This window comes from Hemibagrus wyckioides, linkage group LG01, assembly GCF_019097595.1.
Source record: "Hemibagrus wyckioides isolate EC202008001 linkage group LG01, SWU_Hwy_1.0, whole genome shotgun sequence".
Classification (NCBI taxonomy): Eukaryota; Metazoa; Chordata; class Actinopteri; order Siluriformes; family Bagridae; genus Hemibagrus; species Hemibagrus wyckioides.
This window is the reverse complement of record NC_080710.1, coordinates 7,333,089-7,353,444: the sequence shown is the minus strand read 5'-3', so window position 1 is coordinate 7,353,444 and position 20,356 is coordinate 7,333,089. Positions and strand designations below refer to the sequence as shown.

At 38.7% G+C, this 20,356-nt stretch overlaps 2 protein-coding genes across 8 annotated transcripts in view; one reads left to right on the top strand and one right to left on the bottom strand.

Annotated features, from left to right (window-relative positions):
- Positions 1–1,750: 1,750 nt before the first annotated feature.
- On the bottom strand, positions 1,751–14,232 carry zgc:136493 (uncharacterized protein LOC692276 homolog). Of its 5 annotated transcripts, none has more exons than XR_009205717.1 (7): positions 6,650–6,800; positions 4,516–4,888; positions 4,260–4,431; positions 3,644–3,822; positions 2,936–3,456; positions 2,746–2,842; positions 2,601–2,642 (listed from the first exon to the last, which is right to left on the bottom strand). XR_009205717.1 is itself a non-coding variant. In XM_058398594.1 (6 exons), the coding sequence occupies exons 2-6, from the start codon at positions 4,883–4,885 to the stop codon at positions 2,489–2,491; spliced, it is 972 nt and encodes a 323-aa protein (XP_058254577.1). In that variant the 5' UTR covers positions 4,886–4,888; positions 14,092–14,232; the 3' UTR covers positions 1,751–2,488. The 5 variants fall into 5 exon arrangements, 2 of the variants coding, with proteins under 2 accessions (XP_058254577.1, XP_058254566.1); XR_009205724.1 differs by having other exon boundaries at positions 2,628–2,642; positions 3,012–3,456; XM_058398594.1 differs by lacking the exons at positions 2,936–3,456; positions 6,650–6,800 and adding an exon at positions 14,092–14,232 and having other exon boundaries at positions 1,751–2,642.
- Positions 14,233–14,596: 364 nt separating this feature from the next.
- Positions 14,597–20,356, top strand: part of jarid2a (jumonji and AT-rich interaction domain containing 2a) — a 49,072-nt gene continuing 43,312 nt past the window's right edge. For all 3 annotated transcript variants that reach the window (XM_058398550.1, XM_058398532.1, XM_058398541.1), the window contains exon 1: positions 14,597–14,736. In XM_058398550.1, coding sequence (XP_058254533.1) covers positions 14,692–14,736 — 45 coding nt within the window. In that variant the 5' untranslated portion in view covers positions 14,597–14,691. The remainder of the gene's footprint in view (positions 14,737–20,356) is intronic.

Sequence of the window (20,356 nt, the reverse complement as noted above, 5' to 3'; positions counted from 1 at the left end):
ACAGGAGTAAAAGAGTAGTTTTTTAAGCATGTTTCATGAGCTACATATATTTTGAAGCACAGATTAAAAAATTTCAATGAGATTTGAAAAAGACACTTTCAGATACCTCCCAGTTATTGGTGTTAATCTGGCACCTGGTGCTAATTTCTTTAATTATCTGACAAACCCTATTTAACTGGTAGGATAGCTTTCCAGTTTTCACTGACTTTGCAAGACGGTGAGCCGTTCTAAAGTGACTAAAACCCTCCAAGTCCCCCAAGAAGGCTGGTCGTCCACAAAAGACAAATGCAAGAGAGGACAGGATAATGCAGAGAATCTCAATGGGCAAACGGTTCAACACTGCAGCTGGGATTGCTTACCAGTTCAGCTCTGAACAGAGTAAGGATCTGTCTCGTCATACAGTGTCTCAACGTTTAAGAGAATTTGGACTGAAAGCACACTCTGCAGTGACCATACCTCTCATTAGCAGAAAAAATCAAAAGGCTAGACTAACCTTTGCTGTGGAGCATGTTGTGTGGACAGAGGAGAACCGGTCCAAAGTTCACTTTAGTGATGAAATCAAGTATTTGGGTCCAATGGGAAACATGTTTGTCGCCAAACTGGGGAAAGACTGAACCCAAAATGTGTAAAGAAGTTAGTGAAAGGTAGAGGAGGAAGCATCATGGTTTAGGGGATGTCTTCTGCAGCAGGAGTTGGGCCTCTTATACAACTACATGGCAGAGAGAATGCAAATGTTTATCAGACCCTTCTTCTACAACATGCGGTTCCTTCCCTGTGTTCATCAGCCAGCAATTTCCATGCAAGACAATGCCCCCTGTCACACAGCAATATGGGTAAAGCAGTTCCTTGAAGCTGAAAACATTGAAATAATGAAATGGCCAGCCTAGAGTCCTGACCTAAACCCAATAGAACCTCTGGAAAATCCTTGGCAACAAAGTTATGGCCAGGAAACCCACTACACTCACCGAACTGTGGAAGAGACTGGAAGAAGAGTGGACCAAAATCACACCAGAGCAGTGTGAGAGACTAGTGACACCCTGCAGCCACAGATGTGCTGAAGTCATTCAATGAAAGGGCCTGTACACTTCCTACTATTTGTTGACTGTTGTAACCTTCAGAAATTTTAGTTGTAATCTTTCTCCGTGCTACAGACATTGCTGTTTTCTAATTCTGATCATTGTGTTTTCTACAAAGTAAAGGTTTTTTGTTGGAGTGCCTTGGTTATTTTGTAAAACACTGTTCTATTAGTGTGGAATAGCCACAACAAAAAAAATCCTTCAAATGTTGGGCAATGAAGATTACATTATTTCTGAAAAAAATCAAGTGTTCATAAATTGTTCTCTAATTTTGATCTCCACTGTATATGGGCAGGAGTGCCTCCATATTGATAAGACAGAAGTGATTGTAACATGCCCAAGCCCCTAGACTCAAAAGGGGGTTTGAATTTTTCTGTGTCCAGCTGGCTTTTTTCATAGGTTTGTACTTAATTATTCAAACATCACCAGCCTTCACTGCTCTGCTCCAGTGGTTTACTTGAAGTAGTTTCCAGTGGTTTACATGAAGGATGCCAATCAGCAGTATCATTCATTGGTATCAGGCATCTCAGCCATTAAAGTTTGAGGTGACCCACAGACTGATGATAAAGGTTTAGTGGCAAAAAAAGCTGTAAGGCAAAAAAAATGCAGTAAAATGCTCTAACCTGCCTGTAGAGAATCTGGGCAGAGAATCTGAACACACATTTATTCAGTGTTTGAAATTTATTTTTTTTATTGGGATTCAATCTGATTTATTGACAATGACTAATTCAATAGACAAAAATATAAACTGTTTTAGTGCAAGTTTTTTGCATTCAGATTGTTGCACAAATCAGATTAGAAATAGCCCTTTAATATGGCCAAAGTTCCAAAATGCTTTATTTGCAAAAGTTACACCTACAGTGTTGTACAGTGTTTATCAATGACTCTACTTATGCTACGTTCACACATTCAGAGACTCACAGCAACAAAGCAACAAGAGATCATTCAACCACAATGAAAGTTTTATGAAATTCGATTTATGGTGACATGAGCATCAGCAGCAAATATGGAATAAGTTGGTGCAGTAACTTGCAGTGGGAGTGAAGACAGTAGAGTGCACATGATCTGTGTAAAAGAACACATACTGCTTCCCTTTTATCTCCTTTGGTTTGATGCATATATAAACTGCTGAATTTTATATACCAAAGCTCTCTCTCCAGAATGTTTATTTTTAGTGGCAAGAAAATGGATTTGTTGTCATGTGAAATGCTAGTTGTGCCACCCACAGACAATCTTAATTACTACAGTAGGAACACCTACTGGCAACTTCACAATACAGCAACTTTCATTGATAAATTCATTGCATGTGTGAACGTGGCTTTATTGTATTTGAAATGTTATTTAATTAAGTAGCTCTAACGATTGGTAAAATGAGGCTTAAAAGTGAGTCTTGTGACACAGGAAGGTGTGATCTATATCTTCACTTCATCTGGAGGCTGTTCCCCATTAAGAACTGCCAGGGCATTGACGACCATTTTCTCCACCATGATCCGAGAGGTCTCCACAGTGTGCGTCCCCATGTGTGGTAAGACAATTACGTTCGGAAACGACAATAACGGGTGATCCCTGTAACAATATTAACCAACAGAGAATTAGATTAAAGCATTTTATTCATTTACAACTTCTTATCTCTGATATGAAGTAGCCAATTAAGTAAAATGTACTGTACCGTGGTAGAGGCTCTGGATATGTGACATCGAGTGCTGCAGCTTTTATGATTTTCTTTTGGAGAGCATCAACCAAAGCATCTTGGTCAACAACCAAACCTTAACAAGAAAAAAAATACAATTAGCAAAAATATGGTATTTATTTTGCAGGTTAACTTTTTTTCATTTTTGGAGCTGCATATGCTGCTGTACTTTCAAAAGTCAACAGAATTCCCCAGGAGTCCAAAATCCAACAATGTGAGTGATTACTGGATGATTTTACTATTACCGGTCCAGACCATGTTCAGGCAAGTTGGTTTCTGAAGCAGCTGGACCAAATAGTCTAGGCTCCTTTCAGGTTATAAGACTGACAAAGAAAGGTACAGATGGCATCATGACAAAGTGTTATCAATGCTCACAGACATGTAACATGTAACAGGATAAGCAGAAAAGACCAGTTTGCCATCTATAAGGAGGGAGTGATGCCTTCAGCACAAAGTGAAGTCAGGATCTAAATAATGCAATCAGACATGAATGGGAGATCAGAGTGAATCTGAGAATGACTAAGAGGCTGTGACTGAAAAAACAGAAGCCCAGAGGCTGTGAGATGCTGTGGAAAGAACTTTTTGGCCTGCCACAGAAAGGAAGAGAAGAACTGAAGGCCAGGAAGAGTGCAGCACTTATCTGGCTACCATGGCCGACTGGAAACCTGAAAAAACCTGGTCCACTGTAGCCTGTTACAACCAAACAAATTGATTGTATACAGGGCACCCTAGTGATGGTTTTACACAAAGACAGATCAACAAACCAAGTAAACAAAAGACAGGTACAAAAATTGAAACAAAATAGTAAGGCTATCCATTTCATTTTTATGTTAAAATGCATGAACCTTCTTGTAGTTTTGAGAGATTATGTCTTCACCTCTGCTGATGTTAATGAGGGTACTGCTGGGCTTCATCATGGCGAGTTCTTTAGCGCCAATCAGCTTGTGTGTCTGGGGAGACAGACTGACGACAATCATTACAAAGTCAGACTTTTGCAGCAGTTCCTCCATTTTCTCACAATACACAGCACCCACAGCTCTCTCATCTTCCTCTGTCCTGTAATCATCAAGAAATCAGATTAAAAAATAAAACTAATCCTGTATAGAAACAATTTTTGCTTTTAATGAACTAGTGCACAGGACATATCATTTCCTCTGAGATAAACTGTATTATTCACATTATTTTAAAACCCTTTAAAGAAATGTAACCGGTAACAAACCCAAGTATGACTTCTATGTGTATTTCATTGTTAAACATTTGTTAAAATATATTTTAATTGTCTCACATATAAGGTTATTATTATTTTTTCTGATTTATAAGTTCAGTTTTATATTCTAACCCGAAAATAATAGCCAGAGATGACAACATTTGGGTTTAACTCCTTCTTGAATTAAGAAAGACCATTTTATTGACAGATAAATCCAGAGATGTCTGGTTCTTTAATAATAGTTCAAACTTATTTAATGTACTGTACAACACATGTGAGTCCTTACCTTCGATTCCTGTTATGATAGAGGATTCGCATATCAAAACTTTGAGCCCTTTTGGCAACCTTAAAGCCGATTCGCCCCATACCAATGATACCCAAGATGGCACCGCTGACCTCTGTGCCCAGTGTAGACTCTGGCGGGTATGCTGATTCATGGTATTTTGAATAGTTATGTCCTGCATGACAAATAAAATAGCAACTTGTGAATGGTGGTATTCATAAAATAAGTGTACATATGTACTGAAAATTTGAACTCTCACCCTCAAGTATTCTCCTTGCTGATGCCAACATCAGCGCCATCCCAATGTCCGCTGTAGAATTGTCAACTATGTGGGGAGTGTTGCAGACCTTCACTCCAAAACTATTGATTAGCGGTATGTCCAGGTGGTCCACTCCTACACCGCCATTCACAACAACCTGAAGTTTGGGTAATGCTTGTAAAAGTTCCCTATTGACCTTTAAGTACATACCCCACACAAAGATGGCCCGGATCTTCTCTGCAAAATGTTCCTTCCTTTCAAGAAACTCCTCATACTCGATTATTGTGAAATGCGTCTCGATGCATGGTTTAAAACACTTGTAGATACCCTTTGGTCCAAGCATGGTGGTCAATATGCAGGGTTTCTCCATAATCTGTGTAGGTGAAGGAAAAAGAAGGTAAAAGACAACATTTAATTCCCTAAGGAATTAAGCATCAAGGTACATCAAGGTAATGTAGCTTATTAAAGATGCTGGCTGGTGGTCATCTAATTAATTTAGTCATTTTCTGTAATCACATCATATTTGGTGGATCTGGATCTCATGGTGGACCTGGAGCCTATCAAGGAAACTCTGAGTGTGAACAAACCTTAGATCGGGTTGGGGTCAGAGCGCAGGGGTAGCCATGATGCAGCGCCCCTGGAGCAGGGTGGGATGGGGGCCTTGCTCAAGCGCCCAATGGTGGCAGCTTGGCGGTGCTGGGGCTTGAACCCCGATCTTCTGCTCAGTGACCCAGAGCCTTAACCACTTGAGCTACCACCACCCCAAGAAAAGTTTTCACATATAACAGCTTATTAGAAAGCTGAGGTCAGAGCGCAGGGTCAGCCATGATATAGTGCCCCTGGAGCAGGGAGGGTTAAGGTGCTCGAGGACCCAAGAGCGGTAGCTTGGCAGTGCTAGGGCTCAAACCCTAGATTTTGGGGGTTTCAGGTACTCCAAATGTCCGTTAGACAATGTCACTGAGCTGAATTAATACAATTATTGCATGCATGGGTTGTGACTCCTAGAGCGCATGAACTACCCTGGTTTATAAAGCTCAGTAGCCTGGTCCTGACATGCCGAGGTTTACATGGAAAAAACCTTACTCCAAGGCTGTCATAATAAAGAATGGATTCTGAAGGTAATCACCAGCAAGTTTGTTCTCTTTAGCCATAATGAACATTACTATGTATGGAGGAAAAAGGACAAGGCTTTTAGTCAAAAGAACACAAGCCCAACTGTGAAGCATGTAGGTGGCAGCATCATGTTATCAAGTCAAGAGTCAAGATGAGAGGGGTCATCCACAACTGCGGGTGGTTTGCGGATGCAGCAGTTGTTATAAGTGACAGCAGCTGTTTTTACAGTCTGCTATAGTGAGACTCTGTGTCCCTCTGTAGTAGGAGGTTAGGATGGGAGGGCGGTGGGAGGTTCTCTTTAGCCTCTGCAAATATTGAAGCTGCTACTGGACCTTCTTGGCTATGTAGGTAATGTTGAGAGTCCAGAAGAGTTTCCACATCATGTGCACACAGAAAGTTGGAGCTTTTGTTGATCCATGGATATGCACAGGGGGTTAGTCTACTTGGGTCCTACTGAAGTCGACATCCATCTCTTTAGAATTTTCACTGTTATATGGTGGATGATGGTTTTGTTTTGTTTTCTGGAAAAGGGACTGGTGCAACAGTGCATGTAAAATTTTAACCCAGTAAAAAATCTGATATAAGAAAAAGAGCAAAAATAAGTCTGTCTCTTAGCTGTTATTATAAAAAGTAGATGCCCTCATTGACTTAAAGAAACTGTATGGTTACATAAAATTGATAAAACTTTAGTTTGAATGCCTCTGCCTAGGTGTGTGTGCAAACCTTTGGCCTCAAGTGTGTTTAATGTATTCAAATAAAGAAATCATTAAACTGTCCTGGATTTCTTTACACTACAGGAGCCCACAGCTCTCTTGGCCTAAACACAGATGAGTCATTTTGCATAAATATTCTTATAGATAGGACCTGATTTGGTGCGAGACTACACTGCCGTTTCTGCTCAATCAGACTTCATGTACAGTGAGTAAAAGCATGAAAGTCGAATGCATACTAAACCTCTCTACACATTTAAGAATCTCTCTTCTATTTCTAAAGAAATAAAGCACAAAAACGCATTTCTTACTTTGGAGTGTGCTTTACAGGTCCTTTACAATGTCCAGTTAGAGCTCGCTGAAGCCAATGCTTTGGAAACGAAAGTATCTGACTCTTTATATAGATAGAGTCAGTAAGGGATCATCTAAAAAGTGCAAGACATGGGCGACAATGTAAAATTCCACCAAGTTCATAAAGCGTTCTGCTACAGGTCGGATGTCCGTCTTATTTCGGAGATTTAATTCTGTAAATCTCAGATCTAGGAAAAGGCAAAGAAAAATGACCAACTCAGCTTGGGATAGTCTTCTCAACTAACAAAATAAACATAAATAACTAAATAACAAAGTGCTTATCTTTAAATGAGCTGTACTGTGTATATGAAGTATTTTTATTTCCTCAAAGTAGGAGTCACCCTTACAAAACAACACACACTACAATATATTTAATTATTTTTATCAAATACAATCCTAACAAGTAGATTTCAAAATGTCAGTGTTATATATATATATATATATATATATATTTGTATATATATACACACACCTAATTGCAACATGATACAGTTTCTGCTTTCTATCACCTACAAACATTAGATTCTGAAATTAAGTGTGTTTTATTATTATTTTAAATGAAACAATCAATAACTCTTTGTTTGACAGTCTTAATCCTATCAACTACAACAGCAACAAATGTTTTTGTAGTTTAATGACACTTTTTTAATCTAATTGGCATTACACATATCAAACCAAAGGTACTACATTATACCATATTATTTCAATTCCTTATATATTAATAAAAACTGGCATGCTGTAGTTGATAGAAATAATATACTGTACAAGTGCATTTGGTTTTACACCTGTAACTCCAATAGTCTTTTTTTTTTTTAAATTCTATATGCTTGGGGGTTTTTTGGACAACACTTATTTTTTAAAACCTATTTGCGGTAGGTAATACGATTGACTAATGTTTTTTTTTTCAATTCCCTTTACATGTGTAACTTTTACAATTAAACATTATTGATTTTTAATCCTTTTCTTTTTTAAATAAAAATCATTAGAAAATCTTAATTAGAAATTGTTGTAGTCGATAGAAATAATAGACTGTAGGTTTTATGTGCCATTCCCACAATTAAAAAAATTATTGATTTTCATTTCTATCCATTTTCTGTAGTAGCTAAAACTACGTATATATATATATATATAATAGATATATATATATTAGATATTAGATATATCTATATATATATAGATAATAAAAGAATAATGTAGAAAATAAATCCCTAAACAAAAAACATTGAATTAGAAGGTGTGTCCAAACTTTTGACTGGTATATACACTGTAATCTTAGGTAATTAGTAGTTAGTTGCAACAAAAAATCTGGCACTTTTTAGATAACGAGACCTGCATTTCGGATTCGAGCTGGAGTTCAGCTGGGGTTTTGGTCCAATCCACAGTAACAAAAAACCTTTTGCATTTTTGTGCATTTGTTTCTTATATGCAATACAAAAAAACGTGAATGTATACCGTGTAGTGTGTATGTGGGGTATACATCTGCTTTACCGCGGTGTGGCAGCGACTGGTCACTGAAGAATCAGTGACCAGTGCTTCAGTGTCCTTCACTTCACCATGTCACCTGAACCTCCTGACACTGACTTTGTTAATCAGTCACATGTAATTAAGATTAAAGTTCACTTTATTAAACTATAACACGCAGTGAGAAATGGTAAGAAAAGTCCACTTTTCTCTTTTTAAAGTAATAAGCATAATACAGTAGAGTACACTGTGCAGGATGTAGTTCCTCAGATGGGCGTGAGGAGGCGCCATAGCGATATTTAAAAACAATGTAATGGATTCGATTATGGAGGATAATAAAATCTTTATACTGATAATCTGAACTATTTTTGGATGGAACTAATCTCAGGTGCGGATCAGTGTCAAGTTTGTAAACCCCACTAAATATTAAATCCAGATGTGAGAAGATACCAGCTGCTACAACACAGGTTGAGCTGGACGGACTGGTAGACCCGGACTGGCAGCTGATTATTGTTCAGCTAATATGGCAAATATGGTGTCGTGGACCAGCTCGATCATCTCAGCCTGTGTGTATGGATGTGTAAGAAAAGGAGAATGATCTGTTAAGGTCAGAGAGGATCCACAGGATTTAAGGCAAAGGCATTTAAATTATTTGAAAGCTATTGGTTATAGTTATTCAGATTACATTCAGAAAGTAAGGTTCAACCCTTCTTAAAGATGCAAACTATTAACTTAAAAATATTAACAGTATTTCTCTTTTAACTCAAACACACTACATCACTTTTATCCTTCGAGAGCTGCCCAAAGAGACTAATAATATAAATATACAGGCATGGACAAGGCCAAGCACTGAATCCTGCAGAATCTTGGATTGAATTAATGCTAGCAGCCTGCTGTGATGTTTCACTTTCCTGTACCCACCATCTGCCTCATTAATTCCACAGAGAGCAGGGAATATAACAGTATTATTTGGTGATGTCCTTGCATCATGTTACATTGCATAGGTACATGAAATTGAAAGTTTCAAGTAATACAATAGCATTTAATTACGTTTGTAAGGTTTTGCAAAATCCTGTAAATCTGTGGGGAAAACTAAGCATAATGTGAGTCGGCAGGTGTCTCATATTGGCCTGCTTCAAAGCGCTCGAGCTTTCAGCCTGAACATCCTGAACCCATACTGTCCTGCTGGCACAACCTGTAGGTCCAACCCATTCATATAGTTTTAGATTTACAGGCCAACTACAAATGTACTAAGTTAAGATGATAGTTTTGTAAAAAGGTAAATTCATTCTTATGAAAATCAATATTTTCTTAAATACTTAGATCGGGTGTTTTCCAAAAGCATTGTGATACAAATATCATCAAATATTAAAATGTTCTTAATGCAGATATGACTTCTCAGTCTCAATCATTAAGACTCTCTAATGTGACTTCGTGTTCCATGTCAGAATTCAGTTACTGCTAAATTGATGCCTTAATATATTTAATCACTTTATTCACAGTATATCTAGAGTATAATGAATGAAAGCAGAAAAAAATGATAATCAATGGGATTACTCATTACCCAAGTGAGTTCCTTTATTACATATTCTATATAGACAAAAGTATTGTGACACCTGGTCATTACATCAACAGGGATGAATTCTAAATAAATAACCATTAATATGGAGTTGATCTCACTTTTGCAGCTATAACAGCTTCCACTATTCTGGGCAGGATTTCCACAACATTTTCAAGTGTTTGTGTAGGAATTTTTGCCAGTTCATGCAGTAGAGCATTTATGAGGTCAGACACTGATGTTGGACGAAAAGACCTGGCTCGAAAACATCCACTTAATCCCAAAGGTGTTCGATGGGGTTGAAGTCAGGGCTCTGTGTGGGTCAGTCAGGTTATTACACACCAAACACATCCATGATTTTATGGACCTTGCATTGTGCACTAGGGCACAGGCATGCTGGAGTAGAAATGGGCCTTTTCTAAACTGTTTCCACAAAGCTGGAAGCATAGTATTAGTCAAAAGCATTAACGTTTCCCTTTGTTGGAAGTAAGGGGCTTAGCCAAACCTGTGAACAGCCCCATACTATTATCTCTCCACTACCAAACTTTATAGCTGGCACAATGCAGTCAGGCAGGTAATGTTCTCCTGGTATGTACCAAACCCAGACTCGCCCATCAGACTCCCAAACAGAGACGCGTGATTTGTCTCTCCACAGAACAGGTTTCCACTGCTCCAGAGTCCAGTGACGGTGTGCTTTACATCACTCCAACAGACACGTGCCATTGTCCTTGGTGATGTGATCTTCAGTTTAAGGGCTAAGTTGCTGCTGTTTCTAAATGCTTCCACTTTCCAATAATGCCAGTTGTCTGTGAAATATCTAGCAGGGACAAAATTTCACAAACCTGTCTTATTACAAAGGTGGCATCCTATCACAGTACCATACATGAATTCACTGAGCTCTTCAGAACGACCCATTTGTTTCCACAAACGTTTGTAAAAGCAGACTGCACGGCTAGGTGCTTGATTTCATACAGTACACTTGTGCCAATGGGTCTGACTGAAACAAATGAAAACCATTAAGAGGTGTGTCCCAATACTTCTTTTCTATATAGTGTACATTATAGCATCAATAATCACTCCTTTACCAAATTTCTCTTTCTCCTAGTTAATAAGACAAAAAGAAGTTCACATGGGATAGAGAAACCTGAAAGCACAAACCCCTCCATCCAGAAAACGTTAAGTTATAGGTTTACTTCTGAAAGTTATAAAAGCGCTGACAATGGAGATTCCATTCATAAATAATTATCTCCTAACAAGCCTTGTTTTTCCATCACCTTCTGAACAACTGAGCATTCAACAGTGCGGTGCTACAAACAAACTCAAGTCAAGAAGTTTTTAATTGTCATTTCAACCATCTGGTGCAGTACATAGTGAAAGGAAACAACATTTCTGCAGGATCCTGGTGCTACATGAAGACTTAAAACCACATAAAAACAACAAGGAGCTAGGGACTAAGTACAATCACACAGTTCCACATAAAGTCCATGTGTGCAAACTTTTACAGACAGTGTGAAACAGACAGTACAAAAACACTACGAGACAGACAATACACTACAAAATACTGAACTACAATACAGTAGTGCACAGAGAGCAGTGCTGACCAGTATACCGTCCTACAGAGTGAGGATGCTTTGATGTAAACTACAAAATAGATATTATACTGTACATTGATAGATCTCTTAAGGTATAAATAAATCTCACTAACCCCATTTTGTTGTTTTGTACCCCTGTGTACACACAGTGACATTAAAGATGTTTGTTCATTCATTAATTCATTCATTCATAAAGTGACTTACTTATTTTAAACTTATTTTCATGTAATTAGAGATTGTGAGCTGAAAATATTGCCCTTGAACAAGGCTGTTACTCCCCAACTGCTCAGAGATATACAGTATGTATGTATCTTTGTATAAATTAGATCTGAGTGTTTCAAACGTGACATCCTTTCATATGACAGATCCCACAGGTTGTGCCAGGTGCTTGCAGTGTGCTTTTCCTGTCCTTGGCACTTCCTGACCCACAGCTTGTGCTGTAATGGAACTGGTACTTGAGCTACGCTATAGCTCTGATTCTTTCTGGGTTATTTTTAACCCAGTTCCAATTAAAGCAGCCCATTTGCCCTCAGGCCCCATTGGAACGATAACGTTTCTCCCGTGCCTCACTTGCAGGAAGGCAGACAGGAGACATGATTAATCTTTCAAGAGCACAGACATGGATGATAAAGGACTACAAACACACACTGCAAATCTTTTCCTAGAATAAAGTCAGATTTCACCGATAACAGCTGAGAAATGTGCAATGTGTCAGTAATGAATGTAGGCACAATCAGCTGAAATAAGTCAGATTTTGAGGGTATATATGCAAAATATATTTCCAGATGTTGCATCAGATTTAGCAGAGTCTTACCAGCTCATCAGGTATTTTGAATTTTAAATCTGTGGCTGAAACGGTGTTAAAATTATTTACAATGCGTCTTCTGACTTGGAAGAAACTATTTAAGGTATTGATTACTGTAATAGTAACAGCATTTATCTATCCTCTGGTTATTAGTCATCTTTTAGTGCATTTAATGTTACCTCATGGAGGACATGCAAATTGCATCAAGGCACAAAACTGCAGTTGTAGACATTACTGTTGTTGTGGTTGTTGTTGATCTTTCGGCTGCTCCCTACGTGTGTGAGGACTGGACCTTAAAACAACTTGGCACAGGTTTTACACCGGATGCCCTTCCTGACGCAACCCTCCCATTTTTATCCGGGCTTGGGACCGGCACTGTATCCATTGGCTGGGAATCGAACCCAGGCCTGCATGGTAGGTGAGAAACCTACCACTGAGCCACCAGTGTTGTAGACATTACTGTTATGACAAGTAATTACTGAAGATCAATAGGTTTCAGGTTGTTGGTAGAAGAAACATCATTTGATAATGATTGTCCTTTAGTTATCTGGCTAGGTAAGAATCGATGGGTACACCGGGCTGCACTGTGTACCTTCGTTATTCAGTTTAATTTTATTGTATAACACTAGATCTGTTCTTAAGGCAGCATTAGAAAAAACCTGCATGTAGATTTCGATTCCTAATGAGCAAGCCTGAGGAGAGAGTAAAAACTCCCTGAGATAACATAAAGAAAAAAACAGAAACCAGACAGAATCATATATATTGTAGTATGTACTTTCTTTACTGAATTTTCATTAACAACTGTCTGCTACAAATGTATGCACACCATTGCCTGGTCTTCCTATGACAAAAGGAAAATTTTAGCCCTCAATCAAAAGACAGTGAACTTTCACTCCTTGACATAGATTATATTGTACAGTTATAAAGCAAAACTGTTTTTTGTTGCAAATAACTGAGTAAGTAATTTGTTTATTTAGACATGAAAGTAGAATTGCTTTAGATTGTAAAAACAATGAACACCTATTAAATGTGTACAAGAAAAAAGTGTATACTATAATAATAATAAAAATAATAATAAACCAGTGTAGAGATCCAAAAAGAGTATGTCAATGGTACACAATTACAAATCTAGATGTTTTTTATTAATGACTGGCGCATTATCCTAATACAAGAGGCCATTGCCATTAGGGAATTCTGTTATCATGAAGGAAAGTACTTGGTCTTCAGCAATGTTTAGGTAGGTGGGATGTGTCACATGAATGCCAGGACAAAGGTAGACAGGAAGTGGCTGAATTTTATATCTATGGCTGAATAGAGCGTCAGTGAGCCGAGGGTTCCCATGACCTTGTTGCTGGATCACCGGTTGTCCGTCCTCTGACCACTTTTGGTAAGTAATAGCCACTACATACTAGGAAAACCCCACAAAACCTGCTTCTTCTTTTTTTTTTAGAGAGATGCTCTGACCCGGTTGTCTAGACATAACCCTTTTTGGCTCAAATTGTCTCACATTGGATGTCTTCAAATTCTAAATAGTGAATTATATATTACAGCTGGGATCCATTTATGGCCTCACAGTAGAGAAATTCTAGCTCTCCTTGGCACAAGACTTAATCCCAAATGTTTTCCTAGACCCTGTGTTCAGGATAACTTTATAGACTTATGCACTCTCCATGATGCCCCAGTGGGAGACAAGAAGCACCAACTTCAAATATATCCTTTTTTTATTGTTAAGGGTATTATATGCAAGATGAACCAAAATTGATTCCGAAATCATTTCAATGTAGAATACACAAAAGGAGCCAATGAGAAAAATGCATTCATCTTTAGTGCCAATAAACTTTATTTCATTTCTTCGCTTCAGAATTCTTCTCCATGGAGTTTTCTGTGTCCCAAAGAGTATAGTTGAGTTATAGCTAAGAAGACTTCAGCTACATTCTGTCCAGAATATATAAAGTGTAATAAAGAGGCCCTTACGTGACAACTGACCTGAATGTCCGTTTAAATTTGGCGCTGAAGATGGCGGCGGCGCGCTATAGGGTTGAGGCGCAGAAGAAAAGACGCCAGCAGGTCGCGGCAGCATCGGGGCCGTCGAGTTTACACAATATGCGCGAGCAGAAGAGCAGGAAAACCGCAATTCCCGACTTTATATTCGGCCTTTTCGTGTCTCCGACAGCCGCAGCATGTAAAAATCCAACGATACGCCGCCAAATGCGAAGGCTGAGGCCGAACACTGGCTTTGTGTTTTGACCACGAGAAATGAGGCGCTGCTTCGAGGACTGACGAGACGTTTTTTAAACAAATGGAAAAGAGACACTCCGTACGCTTTCCGTGGATTTTCCGTGGTTTCCTGCATTGATCCTCCTGTTTAATCGCCATGGATATGTAAATTTTGGATTCTCCCCTTGCGACTGTTCGATCGCAAGAAGAACAGACTAATCCAGCAATCGGCCGGGATAACATTGCCTGTCTACCTCGACATATTGCTTACCAGGGATTTAAATCGTCACGTGTTAGGAACGACAAGGGTTTCATCAAAATTAATGTTCGCTGTCTGATCGCTTAACGACTTCATCTGAAGAGAGCAAGATGAGCACGGAAAGGCCGAAGAGAAATATCATTCAGAAGAAATTTGTAAGTGTAGACTATATATATATACATATATATATAAATATAACGCTGAATCGTTTTGTCCTTGTCCCTATTATGGCACACTGCAAAACCTTTTAGAGGATTAATATCGCAGAACAAATCATATCAGTGCTCAATCCCTCATCTTAAAGACTAGTGGGGTTTCCTTAATGACCGGTTCGGGCTCAAGAGTCAGATAAGAGACTTGGTTTTGGTTAAAATATAACGACAGATTGGCAGTGTGTGGGTCTCACAGTTGACCCAAATATTGCTGTGTGTGCTCGTGCTCAACACAACCGCATAGTACCGTATAGTACCGTATAAAACCAATAAGTCCAATAAGATTATTATGCCATGTCATTTACGTAAATGTTAATGAACGTTTCTTGTCGATGCGTTAGTTTAAGACCCCGAGCTGCAGTACTGAATATTTATTTATGACCTAATATTTATGCGGTTGTGAAGTCACACTCCGCGCGTGCTGTTTCCGGGTTCTGCAACTTGAAACGAATTGTTTATTACTGTTGTTAGTAACGCACTCACTAAAAGTGATAGATTGCAGTGATGGGCCTTTATAATGTAAATCTTTTCAAAGGATAGCATTTTTCTGATGGAGACGCTTGCTCCTGGAGTCGACACATTGTAGTGTTTTAAAGCATTAAAGCTCGTTAAGGGTTAATCCAGCGTGTTAAAGCAGGAGACACACTAACATGACTGGGATTCCAGCATCAGGATTAGCAGCAGCGGCCAAATTACCCCAGTATACACCCAGTATACACCCAGTATACCATGAGGATTATTTCATACACACACCTTACACACACTGGGTGCATATCACTGAAGGATATTATTTGTTAAATAATTAAACAATAATCAATCTCATCTTTTTTTTGGCATTGCTCATCTATGTTTAGTGTAGGTGGATAGTGAAAAACTGTACATTGAACAGATTGTGGCTTTGTTAATGGCTGATTGTGGCTAAAATCATTTGCCTCTACAGGCGTTGATCTCACTCGCTGTGCATATATTAAGTATTCATGGTTGTCTGTCCTGTTAATACAGTTTGCAGTATTAACAACTTGGGTATAAAGCACTACACAGCTGACTTAATGGTTCCTTGCGAATAGGAAATGTCACAAAATGCCACCTACTCAAGCACCCTCTTCCTTAATCTAGCTAAGCTGTTGAGGTAGTGATTTTGAAGTGTCCCAGATGACAAAAAAAATTGTTATGACTAAGTAATAGCTCATGGCTGCTTACTTCGGATATAAAGACTGATTCCAGATAGTTAAAGCTATGTAAAATGAACCCAGACACACATGCTCACAAAGGATCGTGAGTGTACCCAGGAAGCCCTTAAAAGACGCCGGCCAATTAACAGCTGGTAAAGCTAATTCAGCTTTGGTAAGGAGCCAGGATGGTTAATAAGACCTGCTGTATATGGACGCAGTTAGATATACTTACACGGCACAACTAGTCCTTTTTGTCTGTTTTCGCACTAGCGTTATAAAGTCTGTCTGGTGTTGTGGTGGTAAAAACTGGGCTGTGAAAATGGCATTGCCTCTTTGTGTGTTCGCCCCCAATGAGTTCAGCTGGTCATAAAGTCTAATTTGTGGGAGCGCAGTGAGCCTGAGCCAGCTGCTGCTGACCATGTAGTCATATAAATGAGCCTGTCAGTGTCGGTCTTATCAGCACACAACTGGCAGCTCAAGTGGCACACACACATACACACACACACAACAACACATAAGGCCCTCAATGTTTGCTTTGTCTTTCTGGCTGACAAACTTAGTGTAAGGATATGGACAAATGATCAATACTACTCGGACTTCTGTCAGCATGTAATAGGTGGTCTGTCATATCGTCTCACAGAGATTAGAAATAGCTGTGCAATGCCGTTCAGGTGTAAGAAATATCTTGATACATCGTAATATACTGCACATATTAATTCTTCACTATTCCTGAAGGCTGTTCACTACACAGGCAGCAGATCTGGGCATTAATTCTGCTCCAAAAACCGTATGCTATGGAAGCCGGCATAAGACAGGGTTTTTTTTTTTTGCCAGTACTATAAATCTAGACAAAGACAACGGCTGCCCTGACATTTCCTAATGTATGTTAAATGCCTCTTTTAATCAGCAACTCGCAATTTATTTAGCGTCCTGATTAACAACTGTATTTGTGTGTGCATAGTGTCAGTCATTCCCATGGTTTATTTTAGCTTGCTAACGTCTGCTTACTTGTATGCAGTGCATAAAACAATACAGCAATGTAGTATTCATTACACTGTTAATCCAAAGGATGTTTAGAAATTTATAGCAAATCATTTTTTTTATTATTATTTATTTAGTATATTGTTTACCATCCACATTAGTCTTTTTTTTTTTTTTATTTAAAAGCCAAAATGTCAGAAATGTATAAGCATGGCAGAGTGCAATATAGTTACTTACAGGGAAAAAAGTTTAAAAATTAAATGTTTCAAGCTAATATTTTATAACTCAGTTTATAACACGTTTACATTTGGAAGTAAAGAACCTATTATTCAAACAATATGAATTTGATTAAAAGGGTTAAAGTCTGAAAAGCACAGCTCACGTATAGCACACACTATAAATTTTAACTGAACGGTTTCCTTTCCTGAAGTATCTTTTTCCTGAAGTATTGCAATATCACTGAGATTTGGTTGACTATATGCTCTACTATAGAGTAGAGCATATAGTCAACCAAATCTCAGTGATATTGCAATGTAAAATTGCTAGATGACCAACAGGATTCAGATTTATGTATTAACTGTGAAATGTACAGCAGAGAGAAAGAGAGCGCGCCTAATGTGTCTTCCACCTAATGTGTCTTACAAAGTAAAATGACTTAATTTTACCCCAAAAGAATATGCAGAGTCATTGAGTCAAGGCATTTCCTGGTCTGATTTTTGATCAAATGCTCAAATCAGCCAGTTATTGGATTTGGACATTCAGCATTTTACTCACACAGTGGCTGGACACGTCCTTTCTGTTATTATATAATCTCCTAATCTCTTCTGTAGATAAGAAGACAATGTAGAAGTAGTAAATATTGCAAAATAGAGCACATTTCGAGAAGAGTAAGAGTACAGAAGACTTTCACCAAATGTGAGAAGTGGAAGTCATACATCCTGTACAAGTCAGACAAGAAAATGTCATTTCGAAGCAAGAATGAATGAGCATCTTTTATATGCAAGTCAGTTTGTATAGGCAGTATTGGACTTTGTTAGTACACTCACACCACTGTCATTTGGTTATTGAGTCTCTTGTATATCACGGAGGTGTGTGCTCCAGTCCTGCTCTCTGACTCAGACACTGCTGCATTGTGTTATTTGCAGCCTAATTTATTAGTCACAGCCCAGTTGTAACTGCTGACATGGAATTTATTGGAGGGATTTAGTGCATTTTATGATCACGTCTGACGACACCTTATAGAATGACCACTTTTGTTAAAACAGTCCTGCTGGGTAAAAAGAGTTGTAAGATATGCTGTAGGCTTGTGCACGTTAATACTCCACAGCCATCTGAGCTATAGAAAGAATGCTGTATTTCATATATACAACATGTCTTCAAGTTTCCTTTTTATGGTCATTGGGGGGAAAAAATGTTCCCTTGAGCATCTCAAACAGAAGAGCAATTAACTTTCAGTCATTCATGTAAAGTAAAAAATACAGAGAACTTTGTGGACATGCAAATTGAAAACATTCACAGACCATGATTTGGAAATTTGTCTGTATTGTATTAAAGATTAAAGTTTAATGTGTCCCAGTATGTGTGTAAGGACAGTTTAATGAATTAGCTACGTAGGACTTTCTAGACAAACAGAATTTTTTTCCTCCAAACTGGACAGTTTTATCTCAGAATAAACATGTTAATCCTATCAGGATCAGCAAAATATTGGAATACCCTACAAATGGATATTCATGTGAGGAATCATGAGTACAGAGTTAAATCTCAGATAAAACCACGGAAGAAACTCTCATTCTCTCATTCCTATTGTAAGCAGGGACACACAGTATCTATGTATGCCTGCAGTCTTATAACTCTACTGATGCCTCGATCGGGCTGAAAAATTTACACCTATAGACCTCAGTCTGCAGAGTGCAAAGTAGTTGAGGACAATCCAAATTACATTTATCAGGTTATCTGTTAAATTGATTAACCATGTAAAGTTGATACTTTTCACAATTAAGAAATAATGAGAAGTTAAAGGTCATGGGCTGACCAATAGTTGGTGCAAAACATGGTGCTATAAAACAGCAAAGCTTAATTCAGAGTTTTTGGTAGACAGTAGGGTTTCAAGGTGAATCCTGCTGTGTTGTGGGTAGTGTTGTCATCCCACATCTTCAGGGTCCACAGGTTACTGTTGCTGTGTCTTGGTTGGTTTGCTCTGGGTTCTCCGGTTATCACACACCTCCCCAAAACATATGAATTGACTGTGCTAAAGTTGATGGTGCACTGCCCATCCAGAGAGCATTTCTGTTTATGCCCAGTGTTCTCAGGATAGACTACAGCCTTGTGGCTCTAGTCTCTTGGGATAGGCTCCAGCTTCTGCATGATCCTGTGTAGGATAAGTGGTACAGAAAATGGATGGACGGACTCAGCAATGCAGTTGTGCATACTTTTTATGTTTTATCCTATTTTGCAGTCATATGTAGAACTCTTATTATGACTGCTGAAAAAATGCTCGTCTTGGCCCGCTGTGCCTGATGGGTCGATGAATTGCACATTGTTTTTGCTGCATTAGTTACTGACTGCATTAAAAGTGACATTCTTTTTTGTCCTCACCTGCTCCCAGTTGTAGATTCCAATGAGGGATAAGTCGTTACTTCATGACATTTCTTAGACTGGTAGCTTTACATCTGCACATTAAATTAAAGAACAGGAATGAACTGATGTACACTATATGCCCAAAGGTCAGTGGACACGTGGCCATCATTATTCACGTTTGCTATTATAATAATCTCCACTCATCTGGGAAGGCTTTCCCATGGATTTTGGAATGTAGCTGTGAGGATTTGCACATTTAGAGCATTATTGGGGTCCAACAGCATTCCAGTTCATCCCAGAGGTGTTCACTGGGGTTTATGAAGGGGTTCTGTGTATACCATTCGAGTTCTTCCACTCCAGCCTTTGGCAAACCATGTCTTTGTGATACACAGGGGTATTGTCACGCTGGAACAGGTTTGGGCCTCTTGGTTCCAGTGAAAGGAAATTGTAATGTTACAGCATACAAAGACATTCTACACAGTTGTGTGCTTTCAGCTTTGAGTCAACAATTGTGCAAGCCAGGTCCACGTATGGCTGTGATGGTCAGGTGTTCACAAACCTTAGTGTCCATACAGGGTATTTATAAATATATTCTGATGCCTCTCCAAGCCTTTGCCATGTCACTTTCACCATACTCAGTGTAAATTTGAAGACCAGCATCATCAGCACTAGATGTGCATTGAGAGGTGCTATCTGAAGGCTACTTAATCTGTTAGAGAGTTGAGATTCAAAGCTGCAACCAGTGTAAACATGAACATACAGTCCCATGCAAAAGTACTGGAAAACAAAACAACACCCAGTGACATCACCAACAACCTCCACAGGATAGGGGG